The sequence below is a fragment of the Columba livia genome, chromosome 1, assembly GCF_036013475.1.
Source record: "Columba livia isolate bColLiv1 breed racing homer chromosome 1, bColLiv1.pat.W.v2, whole genome shotgun sequence".
NCBI classification, from domain to species: Eukaryota; Metazoa; Chordata; class Aves; order Columbiformes; family Columbidae; genus Columba; species Columba livia.
The window spans coordinates 45770057-45790316 of NC_088602.1; the positions used below are offsets into that span (position 1 = coordinate 45770057).

The following is a 20260-nucleotide window of genomic DNA, read 5'->3' on the forward strand; positions in this document are numbered from 1 at the left end:
TTTTTAAAATACAGGAAGGCTCTTGGATGTGCTCCTACTACATGGTTACAATGAACTGATGCTAAGTTTAGTAAAGTTCTTACTCTGGTTGTTGCAATGCACCTCACTGGCGATCGGTATTCTTCCTCCATTTTAGTCAGGGCTATGATGGTTTCAGCAATAGCATTCTTTGTCACACGGGACCAAGCTTCCGACAGATGACCCTGTTAAAGAGGAAACTTAATTTATTACAGCTTTTATTAAGAACAACGAAAACTGTAATTAGAGCTACTACATGCAGCATCAGGTTAGGATCTCAAGTTAGAAAAGGGAAAGAAGAAGTTGAGATGACTTGGACGAATCATGTGTTTTCAAATCAGACAGATCTGGTAACTATTAGCCCTTAAATACCCGGGTGACTGACTGAGGTAGTCTCTAAGCAACTATCAGAATAACTAGCTTGGAATAAGTAGAGGGCATATGATTTGAAGAACGAAAGGGCACAGACCAGCACTGCTGAGGGACGAGAAACACTTTAACTATAACTCTTAACTAAAGATGGGTTGTGAGATTCTGAACTCTCGTAGTAAAATTCAACAGTAGCAATTGCAGAGAATTCCCATCCAGCTTCAGCAACTTGGAGAAGGGTTTTCCTTAATCTAAGCACAGGGAATGGTTTAGAAAACAGGACTCCAAAGCTGAACATACAGAAACAGCTTTCAAAGGGCAATCACAGAGGAAAATCTGGGTCATTTAGAACATCACACTGAAACAGGTACAGAATTAAGGTAAACAAAAACAACCTCCCAGCTAAACTCCTTTCCCCTGGGCATATACAAAACCTATTTTTTTTGCAAGTATTGTTCCTGGGAAAATAATGAATCACTTCTTCATCAAAAAACTTTGCCTGAAGCAGATACAACTATGGAAAATTTCAGCCCAGACGGTTAAAGTAATAAACAGCTATAAATGTAGATTTCAGCAAGACTGAAAGACATCAATCTTAACATGCAGTCTTAACTAGAAACTCCATATGTAAAATCTACATACAGCTATGTGAAAACAACACTATTATCTTACTCCACAGACACCTTTTATTTTTCAGTTGGAGTACTGAGTGCTCAAGACCTAAAAAAATTAGGCAAGTTGATACTGTAGAAAATGACACACAATTATTGTTTACTACTTAAACTTCTGGTACAAGTGGCTTATTTAAAAGCTTAGTTCAATATTGGATTTCTGTTTAGCAGAATCAGAACTCTGTTCTTAACTTTTCTAGGCCAAGACTCTACCCAGAAGACTACAGCTTTTTCTTCTTGAGACCAACTCACATTTAACAGCTCAACCCAATAACAACTCTAATAGAAAGTAATGAAAAAATCTACTTTTCATTAACAGAAATATTTGAATATCCTTCACACATTTAAAGAATAGAAACTTACTGCTGCCATGTCTTTAATGAGTTTAATAATGATCTCTGAAATCTGTGTAGGTGTTGAACCCTTCATCCACCAGTGGCTTTCACCTCGCCGAATGTAGCTGCAAAAGACATATGGTAATACATGAAATTAACCTAAATAATTAGTTACTATTTGTCAAAATCCACCACGAAGAAATAGTGCAAAAATCCAGCATATAGTAGGCTGTGGGGTTTTTTTATTATTATCCTTGTTTTAAAATTAAACTAATGACATGCCTCGTACTGTCGAAGTGTTATACAATTTTTCCCATTTCTAAAGCAAAGTTTATAAAAGACAAAATACCAACTTCAAATAACGTAATTATTTTGTGCCTTTAGCTTGAGATTGCACACATAGTTTCAAACGAACCTGGAATTGAAGATCATTGGAAGTGTGACCGTAGTAACTCCTTTGCCTGCGGTAGTGCCAGCTGTCCCTGTTATAGTAGTTCCTTTGGCTTTCAGCTGTACAGTGAGAGCTTTGGCAATGCAGCCCAAAAACATGTCTAAGATACCTAGTTTATTCCAATCTCCTTTTTCTGTGGAGTGAATGATATCACTTATATCTGCTGGTGGAAGAGACTTCACTCCTATAATACTAGCCAGGCGACTCGGGGTTACCTCAGGCAAAACACGTCTTAGTAACGACGTTACCTGGAGAAAAAAAAAATCAGATCACAATTCTTACCAAGACAGCTGGAGTTTTCAAGGAAAATCAAATGAAGTCTTTCTTCTTCTGCACAGGTTATTTCAGTAAGAAGGATTGAATCTACTTTTTGTACTTAAATCACACCTGTAAGAAATTCTGTAAGGTTTTGATCTTGCTTTGAAGTGTTTATTAATATACCCAGTGAGACAAGACTGAAGAGCCCAGAACCAATCTTACTTAGTCTTCATAGAATAATAAAAATATGTTGATACTGGACTTATCATAACAGTGATACAGATGATTGTACAACTCTAATTCGCTCACAGGTTGCAGACATGTTACCCACTTTGCATAAAATTTATATGTCAGAAACTCCATGGTAGAACCATTAGAGACACTTTGGACTTCTGAAAACAAATACTTGCCTCAGCTACTGAGAATCATGATACTATTCTCCCCTCCTTTAGTTTTTCTTGTGATATCCTAACTCGAATATTTTGAAAAGGACATCTGTGCCAACTGCTCTTGATCTAACAGGAGCTGTCTTGAAATGGTATGTTCCAACCTTACCAGCTGCTAGAAATGGGACTGAAATTGACTACAGAATGCAAAATTTGGTCCAAATCAGGATGCATGAAAGCTTAAGAAGTTAACTTTTCATTTCTTATTTCTCAGGCCTTCAATGTCTTGAAAACTGTTTACATTTGAAGAAAAAAATCCAGTCTTTTGTATGTCTGAAATATAACGGAATTACTAAGCACGGCAGTATCTGCCTCCAGACACACTGAGATGTGACATGGTAACAGTTCAGAAAACTGGAAAAACTAGAGAACAGGAGCCAAAACTTCTGAAACAGGAACTAAAAATCCACCTGGAGAAGGCATCCCAGCTAGCAACAACCTAGCGCACTCACTGTACTAAAGCAAATATTTTATATGTATTTGTTATATTGGAGAATATAAATACACACTCAGACAACATCCATGTTCAGGAACAGATATTAAAGCTCTACCTGAGGCTATCAATAATATGAAATACCCAAAAAACAACACTAGATTTTTAGGTCATATCCATCTGAGACATTTCAACCATGCTCTGCTCACTCAAGGTCTAATCTCAACCATTGAAGCTTCTGCTTCAGCTGTTATGATGTTTTAGCAAGGCGGTCATTACTTATCCCATAATTCCAGCTGTCACTGTGCTGCAAAGTCAAACACAATATTAAAAGGGCAAGAATGAACCATGGCCTCCTCAAATCCTGCAAATATTTGCCAACATTTGGAGCATATGCAGCACATATAAACAGGGGTAACGTTGTAGCTCTCTCACACCCTTTCCCCACAATGATGTGGCATGAGATATTACTAAAAAATAAGCATTCACCTCACTAGCTTCCTTCCACACCTGAAAACTTAACTGCATTTTATACAGAATTCCATTTGCAATAAACAAATAAACCATCTTTTAAAATTCATGCATTTGAGAAATGGGAATTAACAGCTCTGATATTTAAAAAGAGCACTACCGATTCCTGCAGTTATATGTAAGAATTCTGGACGATGCTGTCCTTTCTAAAGAAAGCACACGAATGCAATATGTGAACTTTAAGGAGTCTCTTTTTTGGAATTCAATACATAACGCCAGTCTAAATTTAAGTCCTGCTAGTCGCAAGGCAGTGCCAACTTCAGAATCCAAACTTTCATCTTAAAAAAGAGAATTCTTAGTCATTGTGGAAATACCTGACAAACTGAACATACGTAAGAGGACGTGGATGAATCTGTTGAAAACATGAACTACTGTGAAGAAGTAAGATCCGCTGGATACCATCAACTTCAGATTCACTGAAGAATCCTTTGTGATATCCCTCCAAAATGAAGGCCGTGTGCTTACATACAAGAACCACATTAGGACCCACAAAATGACTAATTGCTCTTGTCCATCATCCTTCATTCGAGCAACAATCCCCACCAAGCAAACTGTGTGACCCTCTGGTGTATGGCTGGAGAAAGCAACTTATCCTGCCCCACTCAAAATCCTTCAGAATAAGACAAGAAAGGCGAAGAGTAATAACACTCGAAGGCATTTCAGAAGTGTTTCCTGATTTAGGTTCATGATGACATAGCTGTTAATTAAGCAATTTTGGGTTGCTACACCTCAGTTGTACCTGTTAGAAACAAAGCATTAAAAACTTGCTCAAAAGTGTATTTTAATTTCATAACTTCAGCTGTCACTGACTTCAACACTGTACTTTGTGCAAATAGTTTTATACAATCAAAGTGTGGTGGTGCTGCAGTATATACGTATTGATATATCAAACAATTAAAACTTTATCATTTTAACTCCATTCAAAAATAGGGAAAAAACCCCAAACCTGACATTTAAATTGCAAAAAGAGACCCTGTAATTTGCTTTTAAATGGCTCATGAATTTCTATTTGCCCTCTCCTCATGATTGCAATAAGAAAACGGGTTGCTTTATTTACAGTTCTTCCCTACTTGGAATATAGGGATGATCCGACTATGACCGGGAAAACATTTTAGAGGCGAAAACATAAAATTACATTTCACAAAAAAAAGAAGTTTTAATACGCATTATACCGTCACACACACAATTATAGGATTTTAAGGACTTTTCTTCTAGGATCACCAAGGTAGAGAAGGAAGCGTTAGCACTCACCTGTCTCTGCACCCTGGGAGAAGCCGTGTGTAGTAACGAGAAGAGATCCTGGAGCAGCGTGAGCTGCTGAGCCAGGTACTGCCGCCCAACGTTGGAGCCGCTGAGCGCCAGAACCATGGAGAGCAGCTCGAAGCAATAAGCGTCGGACGCCGCGTCTTCGTCGCTGGGCTGGGAGTTGGCGTTCTCCTTGCTGGAGATGGCGTGTTCCCACTCCTCGCGCACCCGCGTCGCTTCCATCCGTATGGCCTGGACTATGTGAGCGCACACCTGTCCAAGCACACGGAACACTTAAAAATGTTTAGAAAAGGAAAAAAAAAACGGTGTTTTACGTGCCTTCACAACCGTGTCTTAACACGGAAAGTCCGGTGACATTTGGCCCGTGCTTAAATTACTTTTCAACATGAATTCATATTGAAGAATAAAATTAAGATTTAAATTCAGAGCAAAGATTAAATAAAATTCTTTAGTATTAAGATGTAAATGTAATACTGAATTTGCTTATCTTCATTCTGGAAAATTTCACTGGTATAAGTCTTTTTTATTGTAGTTTCTGCCTTTTAATTTGTTTTTCACATAGAAATCAGGTCAAAAAAACCCCAATAAAGCACAGAAAAAACTCCAAATAAATATATTTACTCAACACCCACAAAAGAAAAGGACTTAGGACTTATTAAAAGACTTATTTTCTTGTTTAGTTTACTACTCATGAAGCTTAAAAAAATTTAGAAGCCTTGTTTTCATCTTACCAGTAGCCTGTTAAAAAGCACATGTAAGAAGTTTAAAGTTTGCTAAGATGGGTGACAAAAAAGTAGATTCTATATAACTTAATCTAACAAGCTTCAAAATGAATCTAATATCTCTTCAATTACTACAAAAATCTTTACAGCAATATTTGTGCTCAAAGATAATATAGAAGATGCTTCTGTTGGTATATTTTTAAAAGCATTCAAAAGAAAAATCATATTCTAACTACTGTTTTATATTAAGAAAAACAAAGATAACTAAGAAAACCACAAGCTCAAACTTTCATTGACTGCAGGAGAGAATAATTTAAAAATTTATGCACTTATTACCTTTAGTATTCAATTTTACCAAACTTTTTGATGACACAAATTGGGAGAAAATGTGCAAAACTAAGAATGTAAACCATGTCAGTGAACCTCTCCTGGAAATTTGAGAAGTTGCCCTATTATGTTGTTATAAGCAGCAAACTTGATTAAGTATCATTTACAACTCAGTTCTAAAACTTCTCTTTTTAGATTGAGTCTAAGAGTTTAAGGTTTTTTTATCATATTAAAACGGATATTTTTTTATGTCAATTTCAGCAGATTTTTCTTATTAAATACACATGATTTAAAATGTAAACTACAATTTGATTATAAAGAACAACAGAGGGACTGAAAGTGTCCAGTAAAAGGTACTATATTCACTGAAAATGAGCATATCTATTACAACAAACACTTAATCCTCAAAGCATTTCAAGATGAACAAACCTGCTTCTGCAAATTTGTCAGCTTGCTCCGGCTGAATATGATCCCTACCATGTGCTCCTTCAGGTCTGCATCTGATGTTGCCTTCATAAAAAGAATATTGAATATTAGATGAAGAGTTTAAACAACATTTCCCAATTACAGTAGCAACTAACAAGAAATATCAACAAATTTTGTTCTACAAGTTTGTAGCTTTTTGTTACAGAGAAATAATATAAATAGGCAAGATCAAACGAACAATGGTTAATAAATACCTCTTAGATGTATTTAGTTTCTTTTTCTTAATAAGAGGAAATTTGAGCATGAAAGAAAATAAAATAATCAATAAGCAAAACAAGTGAAGTATAATAATCTGAGATCCAGCCTCTTCACATAGCTTAATAGAATCACTGATTAAGTCTTTGTAAAGCAGTGCACAGAATGTACTTTTCAGTTTATATATTTCACAATAAAAGAAGCAGGGAACACGCAATTAAGTTACCACACAGCAGGTGTGAGAGAAATACACCTTTACAAAATGAATAATTCAGTTGTGGATTCAAGGTACTGGGTAAAGCAAATCCATAGATCATCGGAAAAATGAAATTACTTTTACCCAGGGCAGTCCAATTTTGGCTATTAAACATGACAGTCCAGATACAGTGAACTTTTCAGGAACACTCCTTAAACTGTAGGCATGATTTGCATCACCATTGATACAATGCCTCCATTAAATGCATATACTCCAATTATAATTTAATAATAATAAAAAAATCAACAATAATTTTTTAAAAATAAGCAATTGTGACATACTACTTCTGTTGTGATCCGAAAATTAGTTAGTGTAAGACATACGAAAAATACTGAAAATCATCCTGGATCATATTTTCAGCAAAGTATTATTGATAGAATACAAATAAATACATTGTGTACTTTTTCTTCTCCTTCTGGGGAAGACAACAGTGCTTTTTCCTCTTGTTCTGGGGTTGGCTCAGCATCTCCGGAGATGAGTTTTCCAAATACCTGGAGAAAAGACAGTGACAATTTGCTTATCTTAAAGCCAAGCTTGCACAGATGTGACATTTTACATTAAAACATAAAGCACTGAAAGTCTACGATTCATAGTAACTTTCACCATATAACACATCATTAAAATCCCACCTGGGATGTAATTAGTCGGAATACTCGCAGCGTCTCAGATTCACAGTTTCTTTGCTGAGCTACACTTGCAGAAATCTGCCCTGCTATCTTAATGCTTTCACCATCTTTCCATCCAAGAATTTTCACTTGTCGAACTCTTAGTGTGTTCTCTGGACCCTTCAACTCAATTTTGATGATGTGATTATCACCTCCAGGAAGTTCACTTGTCACCCAGCCAATATGTCTTGAATCCAAGTCTACCTATTAAACAGAAATATAACAATGGGAACTGACATTACACAAACAAAATCACCCTCCTCTAAAGAAAACCTCAATCATACATCACTAGAACCAATACAGTGCTATGATATTTTCATCCTGAGCAGTAAGACTATCATGTTTAATGATAAAAACATTCTACCTCATGAATTCAGATTTAAAAAGTCTCAAACAAAAAAATTACATAAAGCCATTTATTATTTGTCTTTAAAGCCTATCAGAAATAGTGGCCTATCGATCCCTTTTGTCCTCTAAGCAATGGTTCACATATTCAAAAAACACCTTAGACTAATATTTACTCACTATTTTAATTAAAACAACAAAAAAAAAAAGCACCACCATAATTTAACTAAAAATATAATACAGAATTATAAGTAGTTAACTTATTCATCCCTATTCACATAAACCCTTGCCAAAGAAATTTTAACTGTGGAAGTCAACATCTGATATCACTATCAAGAGATGTAGGACTTCACTGTAAAAAAGACAGATGAACGATAACAAATAAGTTTATTTTAGAATAAATTTTTTTTTAAAAGGAATGTAAATTATGTTATGATTTAAACTGTGATGTCACTAGTGGAAACCAGACCCAAGAGGGTGCACAGTGCCTGACATCATCGCTCAGAGCAACCTGAGTGGGCCGAAGTGACACTTGGACCTGAACGAAGTGAGCCCTTGCAATGACAGAACCCAAGGGAATGGCAGAAGATGTGCCAGGGTCGATTAGGTTGGACGTTAGGAAAAGGTTCTTCCCCCAGAGGGTGGTGGAGCACTGGAACAGGCTCCCCAGGGAGGTGTCACAGCCCCAAGCCTGACAGTGTTCAAGAAGAGACTGGACAACACCCTCAGACACATGGTGTGAACTGTGGGGTGGTCACATGCAGGGACAGGAGTTGGACTTGATGATCCTTGTGGGTCCCTTCCAACCCAGGATATTCTATGATTCTCCCTCATATCTCCAGGCTCACTTAAATTCGAGCTAATCATTCTTCTTTCCCATTTCGATGTTAATTCTCAGTGTCTGCATTGAACTGTGATGCAGCAGACAGACTTCTTTTTTAATACCATGAGACAGGGTGAGCAGGAGTTGGGGTACAGCATGTGGGTGTGTTTCAAGATAAAAATCCTGCTGGAGAAGTGTCAGAGGACAGTTCAGCCAAGAAGCAGCAAAGCTGAACCAAGTCCCAGCTGTCTCCTGGGAGTGAAACAACCCTGGAGAAGTGCCTGGGCACCGTGTTTGTGCAGACAGACCCAAGGCCAGGGACGAAGCCCACGAGCTGTGTGAATGATCAAAGCTCCAACGCCTGAGCTCTGCTGTGGCCACCTTTTATTTAGCTGGATAGCCAGGCATAGCAAGTCAGTCTTCTCACAAAAAAAAGAATTCTTCAAGCAGAGGGGGGATGTGTGCCCATCTATATTTTGTGTCTACGTGTATAGATTCACAGAGAAATACACATACACTTTTATCTGTCTATGTATATACACACACACTTCACTGTTTAGTATGAACCCACTGTACCAGCATTGTTTCTTCACATTTGTAACATTTTTTGGAGCTGTATCTTTGCTTTAAATGCTCTCTGAGGATAAGAGGTAGAGCAAAGCAAACCTCTCTGTAATAAGACAATGCTGCTTCTTGAAGAATTTTACCACTGACTGCCAATAATCAGAATCATAAAGTCTGGAGCCCAAAATGGTAACTGCCTGCTTGAAACCTTAAATAACTTTGATGGGTCACATCAGTGTTGCAATACAAAACATTGTTCTCTGTGTACAAAATGTGCATTGAGCCCTTTCAATCCCTAACATTCTGTGATTTGGTTTTGCAACAGAACTACAAAGACTGAAACCGTTCCGAACTTGAGTCTCTAGACAGAAGACCTCAGCCACCTGAAGCTGAGAACTGAAATGGCAGGGTAAAATCTGTGCTATAGACGTGAGTATTAGATCACAGAACTAGAACAACTTATGTTGAGGGTAAATGATTCATTTTCCCCTTTCTCACGGCATTCTACTTCCACCAAGTCTTAAGCAGCATTTCTCTAATGAAAAATGATTCCATGAAGCAGATACAAGGTAATGACAGTACAACACTAAGAAGCCAGGCAGTGGAATATCTAACAATGTGCAATACTACTTAATTTCAGGTACATTCCAGCGTAAAAGTAATCAAAGAGCTTGTTGGACCTTAAAAGAGACAACCTAAACAGTCTTTTTTGGAAACTTTTAGCATGATCACTTATCCTTTCAGCTGCAGTAATTAAGAAGAAAAAAAATAAATCTAAGGAACTCTTTATATTACCCTGTTCTGTTTTAGTAAAAGAGTAAAAGCTTGATCAATACTCAGTATATATATGACTGAATTCTGCCATTAATAATACAGTACTTCCAAGAATATTATAAAGCCTGTCATTTGCAAAATAATTTATCTGCCATAAGAAATGGAAACTATTTGCTTAGAAAATCTCTGCTATATGCAGCGAAAAAATGATGGCAATTTTTCAGTGTCAACTGCTAAAATGTTTACCTGCTTTATTCTGCAGAGATCTTCCACTACCTTGCCAGTTAGGAAGGTCATTGAAGTCACTTTGTTCTGCAATAGACAAAATAAGAACAAAACACTTGAACTGAGGACCATTCTGACTACTTCTTTTGTATTAAGAGAATGCACACATAAAAGAGACAACTTGTTTCATTATGAATGAAAATTTATAAAGTGATGAAAACTAAGGACAGAGAATTCCAAAGCGCAGCTCCCAAAATACATAACTTGCTCCTCGTATTAAAAGTTGTAGCTGAAATATATTTGTAACATTACTGTAGAGATCAATAAACACAAATGGAGCAAGTCTAGGAAATAGTCTGGATTTTATGAAAACTAATTTGAACGCTTCTACAGAAACTGTGAAGAGGAAAAGTAACTTATGAAATAATTAAATGCTTGAAAATGCATCTGAAATTGAACATGCCACTGGGAATTAAGTTTCCCAGTCTAGAGTTCATGTGAACTGCAAGTTTAGTTTTATTGGCCTCATAATATCACGTACTGCTTTTAAAACCACAGGAACTGGAAACTTCACTTTGAAATGTGAGCTTCTGAATTAGAATTCAAACTGAACAGGACAAAGAAAACAGTGGTTCTTGACTGATAAAAATATACAACTTTGACTATGCACCTTCAATGAGAGACTTTTTATTACATTTTCCTCTTACCCCAAGATCTCTGGAATTGTCTACATGAACACACACATAACGTGCATTGATTCCTTTTACACAGTTAATCGTGATATTTTTAGTTTTGTTTTTATCTTCGTCTCCTGACTCCCAGAACGTTTCTGTAGACCCATCTGTTAAACTGCCAATCATGGCAGGTCGGCTTGATGTTTTAATGTCAACAATGCTGGTTAGGTCTTTTAGACAAACCACTATACACAGTTCCTGTGAAAAGAAATGAAAATATTTAAAATATCTGAAAGTAAGCCCAAATACAGACATTACTGACAATTTTAAAAACCATACAGATATTTCTGTTCTGAGGAATATGCACTCTGAAGGAATTTGTAATTAATTTGTTTTTAAATTACTCATCCCTTTAAACCAAAGAAAATGCTAGTAGTTAACAGCTGAATATATTGGTAAATGCCTAAATTTATTAATAAATGGATGAAAACACTTCAAGGTGTTCAAAAGGAGTATTAACTTGTGGTGCTCAGAATAAGAGAAGAAAAAAACCCAGATATAACCAAGAACTGGAAGGACCCACTCAATGAACCCAATTAATTAACTGAATGAGCTGTAAGAGATTCCCAAACAATGCACTTGCAAACAAGCACTTACAAACACTGATTCAAAAGTTAGGTTTGAGTCAATATTTGAACTTCTAAAGCTAAATATGAGAACCTGAATACCAGCAACAAGATCCCAAATTGAGAAACACTCAAGGAATAGGACATTACAATAATGTTTTAATTCAAGCAGAACCATCATAGGAAGCACAGGCTGTTCACAACTGATCTCCGCTTCTGAGAGAGAGGGGTAATACTTGCCTGATTCATGACTTCAAATCCAGACTGGATACTGATACTAAAACTCTCTTCACTATCTCCATCATCAGATTTGGACAAAATATTGTTGATATGATGAAAAACATTGCTCTGGTGCAGGAACTGGTGATCAGATTGTTTGAATTTGAGGCTCCAGCACCTGAAAACACATTTAATGGACTCTGAAATTCTGAATATTATTTAAAGGACATAACCTACCAGTGAAACTACTAATTACATTTTTGCTTCTCAAAATATTTTCTATAAACCTTTAACTTCAACTTTTTGCAGGATCTTAAATGTTTCTATGCACCATTTTGAGGAAGGCAGGAGCAAACTTCTCTTAAAATTTCAACAGTGAACAGAAACTTTATTCTATTTGTATCTTTGAGACAAATACACAGGAAAAATGTCACACAGTTCAAGGATACTATCCAGATGACAGATTTTTGAGCAAAAGGTATTACACTGCCATGCGTGCACATACAGATACTACCATATTATTCAATAATATGTTTTTTTCATAGTGGATGCAGTACAGGTTTTAAAAGCAAATACATCTTTCTCTTCAATGTCTTTTATAGTATTATTTATATATTTATATTTATACATGTGTCTTCTACATGTATCTTTCCTACGCATAAGGATAGACATGCTCCTTTTCACACAGGCACATAAAGTCGTTCCACACTTCCTGTGCACATTGCAAAATCTTCTAATCTACGATGTTACAACATTTCCAGCCCTTTAAGAACATTCTTGTGCTTACCTTAAGGCCATTTGCTGTAAAGCACTACCGCTGGGGAGAGACATCATAAGATCAGAGATTGTCTGGAGAAGGCGATGAAAAGTGTGGGGTAATGGGTGAGCTGCTTCGCCAGCAATTACTATATCTGACAGAGGATGTTCACATACTCTGGTGTCTTTTTCCTAAGATGCAAAACAATTTGTATGTTGTTAACAGACTTCCAGAGGAAAAAAAGGGTTAAATAAATATAAATAAGAGCATTTATGATAATTGTAAGAATAACCACAACAACCCTTCAAAGCAGTTCCTGTCAGAAAAAAAGATATACATGAACACTAAAGAAGGAATTTGGGAAGTATACTGTATACTACCACATATTTCCCATGATTTAAAGATGCGACATTGCATTAATTTGGAAACAAACAAGAAAAAAAATAACATATTCCAGCTGTTAATAACTTTTCTGAGCAGCAAAAACCAGCCATAACAAGCCTGCTAATTAAGGTACTGTTATCAACTGCTTAATTTCATTAGAGCTGTGAAAATCATGATTCTTGTTCAGGTGTGTCAGTACCAGAACAGCTGCACACTGGGAGCCACATTCCACTGGGCAGTGGCAGAGGACCAAAGAGGGCGGGAGCCTGTGAGGTCTGTGATAGGGAAGAGTAACAGAAGAAAGAAGGGGGTTCTGGTCACCATTTCCTATTTCAGAAGGCAGGGGAAGACTCATCTGTGAAGGACACAAGCAGTTTCCCCCTTTTAAAAGAAAATCCGATCCTGCTTGAAGCACAGAACACAGCTGTGTGCCCCAAACACACTGACATCCAAAGCCAGATTCAAACTTATTTTAAACCCATTGTGTACGTATATTCCTACGTGTAGATTTCCCACGGATCTTTACTGCCTAAATGCCTAGAAATGCTATACTATTGTTTGAAGTGAATTTCAGGCACGTGTTTACCTAGACAAGAAGCATCAAACCAGATATCTCACTGTATTTTCCTGGAGGGTGTAATGTGGTAAAGGGTACACAGAATATGAAGTAGGAAGCATGAGACTGATTTCTACACTAAATATAATCAGAAAATGTTCAAGGCCTAGGTATCTTCCTTCCCCACAAGGATCCTAGCTACACAGACACCATCCTGCTCTCCCCATCTCCTCTACAGCTTAGGAATTCTTGCATTTTGTTTTGTTTTAGCAAGGACATTGCCCTTGAACCCGCATCTTGCGCATTAAACCACTTACGGGTCTAGATCTTCATCCCCTGTTTTTACAGAATTCATCACTGGGATTTCTCTCAGCACATATTAAAAGAATACATAAAAATATTTCACATAAGGAAATGAATCCCAGTTGTGGAAAAGCACCAAACTGCCTTGCAGTTACTACTTTGTGTACATGTATTTACATGGGTATTTTTAGCATGTGATCAGACTCCTGAAGAAAGATGTGATTTGAATGTACATCACCTGAGTGACATTGAAGAACCAGCTGAGAACAGTTGCCAGTTTCTTGTATGCAATAAAATCCTGCACAAGTGACCAAGGTGAATTTTTTAAGTGCCTCTTATTATATCAAAAGAGAAGCAACATTGCCACCAGAGCAGAAGTGGCATATTTTAACATTCCCTTTTAATATCCTGTATCTTTCAGTTAGTAATTATCCAAACTACAGCTAAGGTAATATTTGTTTATGCTTTTATATAGTAAAGGTTCTCATTTTGGAGGCTGACCAGCATAAGGACCATTGGGAACGCATTTCCCTCACTCATCCGGTGCTTTAGATGTAGCAGTTGAAATTATTACAAGGCAGAAAATTGTTGGAGCCAAACACAGAAACAATATTCAGAACAAAATACACAGGCCTACTGGAAATCAGTTTTAATGTATACATACCAACACACTTCAGTAGGTAGAATTATAAATCTGCATGTTGATACAGTAACATGGTAAAATTGATATCCCACATAAAATTTAGGACAAGATTACAGTTGCTTTGTAAACAACTGTAGCAATGTATCAGGGCTGCAATGCCGAGAAGACTAATTTCAGGACTAGTAATTTCAAAGCTGGATTAGATTTGAAGAGATAAAATTAACCTGATTTCTTGAGTTATTCGTTGTGGACATGATAATTGTTTTCAGTCAGAGCTAAATCTAGAAGAGATTGTATGAAGACACCTTATGGAAGACTGATATGTTAGACTACATCATTTTACATGCTACATTTTCAGAACTAAGTGTAAATTTCTCTTAAATCACTAAATTAACTGTGTCTTGTGCATATATAATTACTTATATTACTTTTATATATCTACATATAGAATTACTACAATTCACTTCAGAATTACCCATAGACTTTTCTTAAAGCACTGACAGACACAGCAGACTGAACAACAAAACTCCTCTGAAAAATATTAAAGGACTATAATCAGCACTCAAAATTTGGCAATTTTGAGAGAAAAATTGATTTATCTATGACTGTCAAAAGAGTTTAACCACAATTTAAGACTAAGAATTTATGTTCTATAAGTAAGATTCTGTTTCACAGAGGATTACTTTTTTTTGTTACACATAATAAGAGTAGTTCCAAATTGACTGCAAAAAAACCAACAGAAATAGTGTAATTACGAAAGGAATGCTAAACCTCACTTACTTGTTCTGCATTTTCTTTATTTGATTTATTTTCTTCATCCTCTTCTTCTTCAGGCTCTACAGGTGCAGGAGTCAGGGAAGCCACAAAATGCCATAAAATATCATGGAGAGAAGTTGTCTGAATGACATTACAAAGAAGCCAGTTGAAAGCCTAAAATAAAATACACACAAGCAGTTACAAAACGGTTAAGCAAACCTGCAGTAAAACCATTTATGCAAGGAGGTGCACTGATGCTTTTGGACAGGAAAATAGTAATGTAGAGGTCTCCAAGTAAGACACATCGCTCTGCAGCTAAAACAGGTCATTAAAATGACAACTACATTACAGGGGACACAGCAAAGTAATTCACAAGCACCAGAGAGAAAAATCAGTTATTTGAAAAAAGCTTTAAGGATGAAAAAGCAAATTTCAGATGTATTTTCAGAGATTATTATAGGATGAGGTGGTAGCACTTATTATTCAAATTGGTTAACAAAGCCAAGATCCTTTTTAATCTAGAACTCTGCAGGCTGAGGTTTGGTTTCTTTATTTGGTCTCTGGCATTGACTGAATTAATCAAAACAATTCAGCCACTTCCAGAAAAAAAATCAACATAGTGTAGGGAAAAAAGCTTTTTAAATAATGTAACATTCTTATATTTTTCTAAAATCTGCAATCCTTCTGCACACTGACGTTTGGAAATTTGACGTGTGGTAATTAACAGTAGAGGTGTGTTTTTTACTTTATCTGAGAAAATCCACCCATATTTCCAGCTTACAAATGCTTGAAAAATACCCATGTTGTACACAAGTTCAGAAGAAACTTCACTAAAGCTTAGTTGAAAATAAAAAATGGCCTCAATGAGGATGCAACGTGAAGTTTTTATTGAAGCAACTGATCTTTAATGAATCTTTTGGTCACTCATTCACTATCTACACAACGTGGGTAGCATTCACCCATCTCAGAAGGAAGCTGTGAAATATCTATTAATAGATATTACCACACTGAAACAATTCTATTGAAAGAATACTCAGTCCAAGATTTGAAAAAGGAATGGCAAGACCAGGAAGATGCTGAGCAAATGAGAAGAAGACAGTATTTTTATAATTTACTTTCACAGTTTTAACAAAATTATTTTATCAGACATTTTCTACACAACAGATATGCTATTGAAGGCGGCTTACAGGCAGTATTTTTATATTCATAACTTAATGATACAAGTGAACTTTTAGAATAGGTTTACTGCACATCACAAAATAATTATTTTTAATCTATATAAAAATTCTTTAAAAAAATCTGAGACAGAATTTACAAATGTCTTATTTTAATCCATTAGCAAATTAATACCTCCATGGCATAGACTCGGCATGCAGATTTCCGTAAGGCTTGTTTCATTGCTATTTCAAGTCCTTCCAGATCATGATGCTGGATTACAAAAGCCAATACTGGCCACTGGAAATTTCTCTCTCCTTTGGAAAGAGAGCTGTGGGCGGAGATTAACCGAGAAAGTTCAGGAGATGGATGTCTCAGGAGAGAGGACCCCACTTCTATTCAAAAGCATAAAAATATGTAGACATTAGATTCTTTGTGCATTTCAATTTTATAGCAACAGTAAAAATAGAAAGCAACGGAGCAATTTTAGAATTGATATTTTTGTTCTTTTTTTTTTGTGAGAAAAATGCGTTGAAAAAAGCAATGTGGAAAAACAATGCTTTAACTAAGAAAATACCACTTTGACTTTTAAATCAAGCACAAAAGATGCAACACAAATTTCAGAACCATAGTAACCCCTAAACTGTTCTTAAACTAATCCTGTGTGAATTAACAGCTGATGTTCATTAATAAATAGAAATAAAAACCATTACAGGGCTTTATAAAAAATTATATTTGCCTGCAGTTTCCATGAAGAACCGTAAATCCAATGCCATATCCTTGAATATTTTTTCACTGCTTTTGACGATGCTCTTACCTGCATCTCCACTGTTGACTCGTCTCCTAGGGATTGCCTTTACACGTGCCGGCAAAATCGAGTGCTGCTTGTCATATTCTGATGCAACAACTGAATATGATCTTTGAAAGACTGTACGCTTTGCAAGATCTGTATCTGTTATTGGACTGGTTTCCAAACTACAAAGAAATCAGTGAAGTTATAGACCCGTTAATGAATATATAGAGTATACTTGAATTACACATAAATATTAAGTAAAGACACATGCATTTCATAATGACAATGCTACTACACTGTATGAAAGTTTGTCTTATGTACCTAATAAGTGTTTAAATGCTGGAAAAGAAGGAACACATATTAGAATTACACATGCTGAAAAAGCATGCAAGTGCTTTATAAACAAATGTAATGATGCACATGGTAAGTTCAAAGAATTTCGGTATTTTTTAGCGAGAATACAAACATTCAGATCATGCCTGAATTGAAGTTTCAGACCAAATCTGCCCTGAGAATGCACGTGAAAACAACTATGGAGTGAATTTTTCATATGCAAGCCAACTGAAATTTAGAACTTTATGTGAAGTAAAAGTTTCTATTATCATTAGCGTTAAAGCCAATTTTCAGTTGCTACGGCTACGCCTCTGACGTGTTTTCTGCCTTACCTTCGGTGGACTTCTTACAGTCTGCAGAAGAACTCCCAGCTTATGCTGCCCCTACAGGCCTCAGGAGACCATGGTGTCCACAGTTTTAATAAAGGAATATACCAATACGAAGGATGCACTCTTAAGGAGTTTTGTTAGAAAAGTTCTATCTCTGAAAAGACTACAACTGTAGATTGTAGTATTCCAATAAACTGTTTTTGCAGTCAGTATAAAATATAACAGATTGAAATAAAAACAGATTAAAGGCAAGTTTTCTCTTCATTATATCCTCGTTATAATATGAGGAATCACTGCTTGACACCTGAGAATACCAATCATCTAAGGTGATTTTGGACTATTATTAGGTAACAGTAAAAGCCTTTTTTTACCCTGGGCAAACCAAAAAGTTCTGTATTTGCTTGAATTCTATCACAGTAAACTTAATGAGATAAGAAAGTGGCTTAACCTGACAGAAACCACCTAGTGCTCCTAGTCCCACACAGCATTAAGTTGCCACTTCTTCACTGACATTTTTGCTTCCCACGGAAAGCAGCAACAACATTTGCTTCAAAAAACGTAAGGTAATGAAATTCCCTCCTGTTCAAACTTCCCTTCAGAATGAAATCCCGAAAGAAGGCTAACAACTACTTTTTTTCCAAAAGGCCATTAACCTGCACTACAGTCATTGTGTTAAAGAAAAGAAATACAGGGAAAAAAATCACTACATTTTCAAAGAGTTTGCAGCAGCTATGGTCCTTGGACCATTGCTCTTTAAATCACTTCAGTTCTGGAGACTCTGGAAAAACTGTCTCTACAGGGAAATAATCAGGCCTGGAGTAAGGACTATCGATAAATTTTCCTGAGGTATGCACTAAGACTCCTTATCAATTTCTGAACAAACTTTTTCATATTTAGTTTGTAAACGCAAGACCTTTCTAGAGAGAAGCAATTAGTTCGCATTACAGTTAAAAGTTTCATATTCTATTTGCAAACTTGCATTGCCAGTGGTTGAAAATATACCTGATACGTTATGATTTACTGGAGATATTTTTCTATCCCTAGCTTCACGTGATTTTAGCTTTTTTGCTGCCATATCAGAGATTAATCTGGGCTAATTCAGCTACTTAAACTATATATGTATATTTATTTTTATTTTAAATTGGTGTTACGCTAATGCTTTAGCATCTGTATGTAGTACCTAGAATTGCAAGGAAGTACCTTGGGGGCATAGATTTCATGTTACTCTCTGGCTCTTCGAAGACATTAGGGCTTGCATCGGGAGTGACTGAGATGTACGGTGCAGGTACTGAAGTTGAGCGCAGGTACCTCATCTCATCCTGGAAGAGGTTGTCATCCTGGTACCCCACAAAATTTTCATGATGATGCCTACATCAAATCAGGGTTTTAAATTAGGATTTAGAATTACAAGCTCCCGAAAGACACACATGCACCAAAGTCCTTCACCAACACATCTAACCAGCCAACGCTATTCATTTATTTTTCACCAAGTACATTTAAGCTGGTTGTGACTTACGAGTGTTAGTGGAAAATATAATGACATTTTAAAGCAACAGGGAGTGACGATCACTATCTTTCTGTATTTTCATTAGGTATTTCCATTATGTATTTTAGACAGAAATGTCTATCCATCATAAACATGAGACACTACAGAGAAACCTACTTAGATATACCAAGTAAACACAAGTCTTCTGGTTTCCTTACTTTTTATTTTTTTAACCGTGATGAGAGAAAAGTAGCATGTATGTCTGCTACTAACACATTAAGTTAAACTCTTCAGGAAATTCTAAATTCTTTGGACAGAAACTAAAATTCTGTTAAAAAATATTTACCGTCCAAAAGCTACTCTGGGTATAACTGACCTTTGGAACAAATACAATCTAAGAAATTGAACAAGATCATGGAAATGGAAGAGAAAGAACAACAAAGATCATAAAGAATTACATAGAAAAACACATATTTTCCTAAGTTTCAGTTTCGTTTATACACACATTTTTTATCCAACAGGTAAATATATGAGTATTAAAATCAACGTTCATAAATTTCCTTTAATTACCTTGCTAAAGTCTGCAGATAGAGACAAGGCATTTTAATGGGAAAGTCTTCAGAAATTCCTTCCTTGACACTGGGAAGCTGGGATTGGAATGCTTTTGCAGGGTGGTAGCAGAGGATACTGGGCTCAGCAGCACTACTCAGCGACAGTAAATACAGGGCATTGGCTTTAATCACTTGATGAGCTTCCATAGTTGGCAAGGCACGAGGAGTCTTAACTTGCATTGGTTTTCTCCTGGACTGTTTAATCTGGAAAAAATTTAGAAAAGCTGTATCTAAATTATACTTCATCACAGGAAAAGCTAGCAGTGACACTTACACTAAAGTTCCTTGATTCATCCTGTTATGAAATGTTTTCTATTACTAAATGGCACTTCATAACTTTTGCAAACTTTTAATGAAGAGCGGCAAGTTTTGCACACAAAATTCATCAAATTCAACAAATTCAGTTTAAAGTAGCATTTTTCTGCTTATCTTAAAACTTCAACATATTTGGATACTTTAAGCAAGAATTTTAAAT

General features: G+C 36.0%; 1 protein-coding gene across 32 annotated transcripts in view; it reads right to left on the reverse strand.

The window, feature by feature from the left end:
- The window catches only part of MYCBP2 (MYC binding protein 2), a 198400-nt gene that overhangs the window by 15175 nt on the left and 162965 nt on the right, over positions 1 to 20260 (reverse strand). For 28 of the 32 annotated variants that reach the window (XM_065056127.1, XM_065056062.1, XM_065056093.1 and 25 more), the window contains 16 exons: positions 19745 to 19989; positions 18889 to 19056; positions 17051 to 17208; positions 16429 to 16628; positions 15103 to 15252; positions 12467 to 12627; positions 11701 to 11857; positions 10868 to 11092; positions 10182 to 10247; positions 7394 to 7633; positions 7157 to 7255; positions 6257 to 6337; positions 4764 to 5030; positions 1809 to 2092; positions 1422 to 1518; positions 84 to 203 (listed from right to left, as the gene is read on the reverse strand). In XM_065056127.1, the coding sequence (XP_064912199.1) occupies positions 84 to 203; positions 1422 to 1518; positions 1809 to 2092; positions 4764 to 5030; positions 6257 to 6337; positions 7157 to 7255; positions 7394 to 7633; positions 10182 to 10247; positions 10868 to 11092; positions 11701 to 11857; positions 12467 to 12627; positions 15103 to 15252; positions 16429 to 16628; positions 17051 to 17208; positions 18889 to 19056; positions 19745 to 19989 (2718 nt within the window). The remainder of the gene's footprint in view (positions 1 to 83; positions 204 to 1421; positions 1519 to 1808; positions 2093 to 4763; positions 5031 to 6256; positions 6338 to 7156; positions 7256 to 7393; positions 7634 to 10181; positions 10248 to 10867; positions 11093 to 11700; positions 11858 to 12466; positions 12628 to 15102; positions 15253 to 16428; positions 16629 to 17050; positions 17209 to 18888; positions 19057 to 19744; positions 19990 to 20260) is intronic. The other 4 variants (XM_065056297.1, XM_065056306.1, XM_065056077.1 and 1 more) reach the window with 1 other exon arrangement.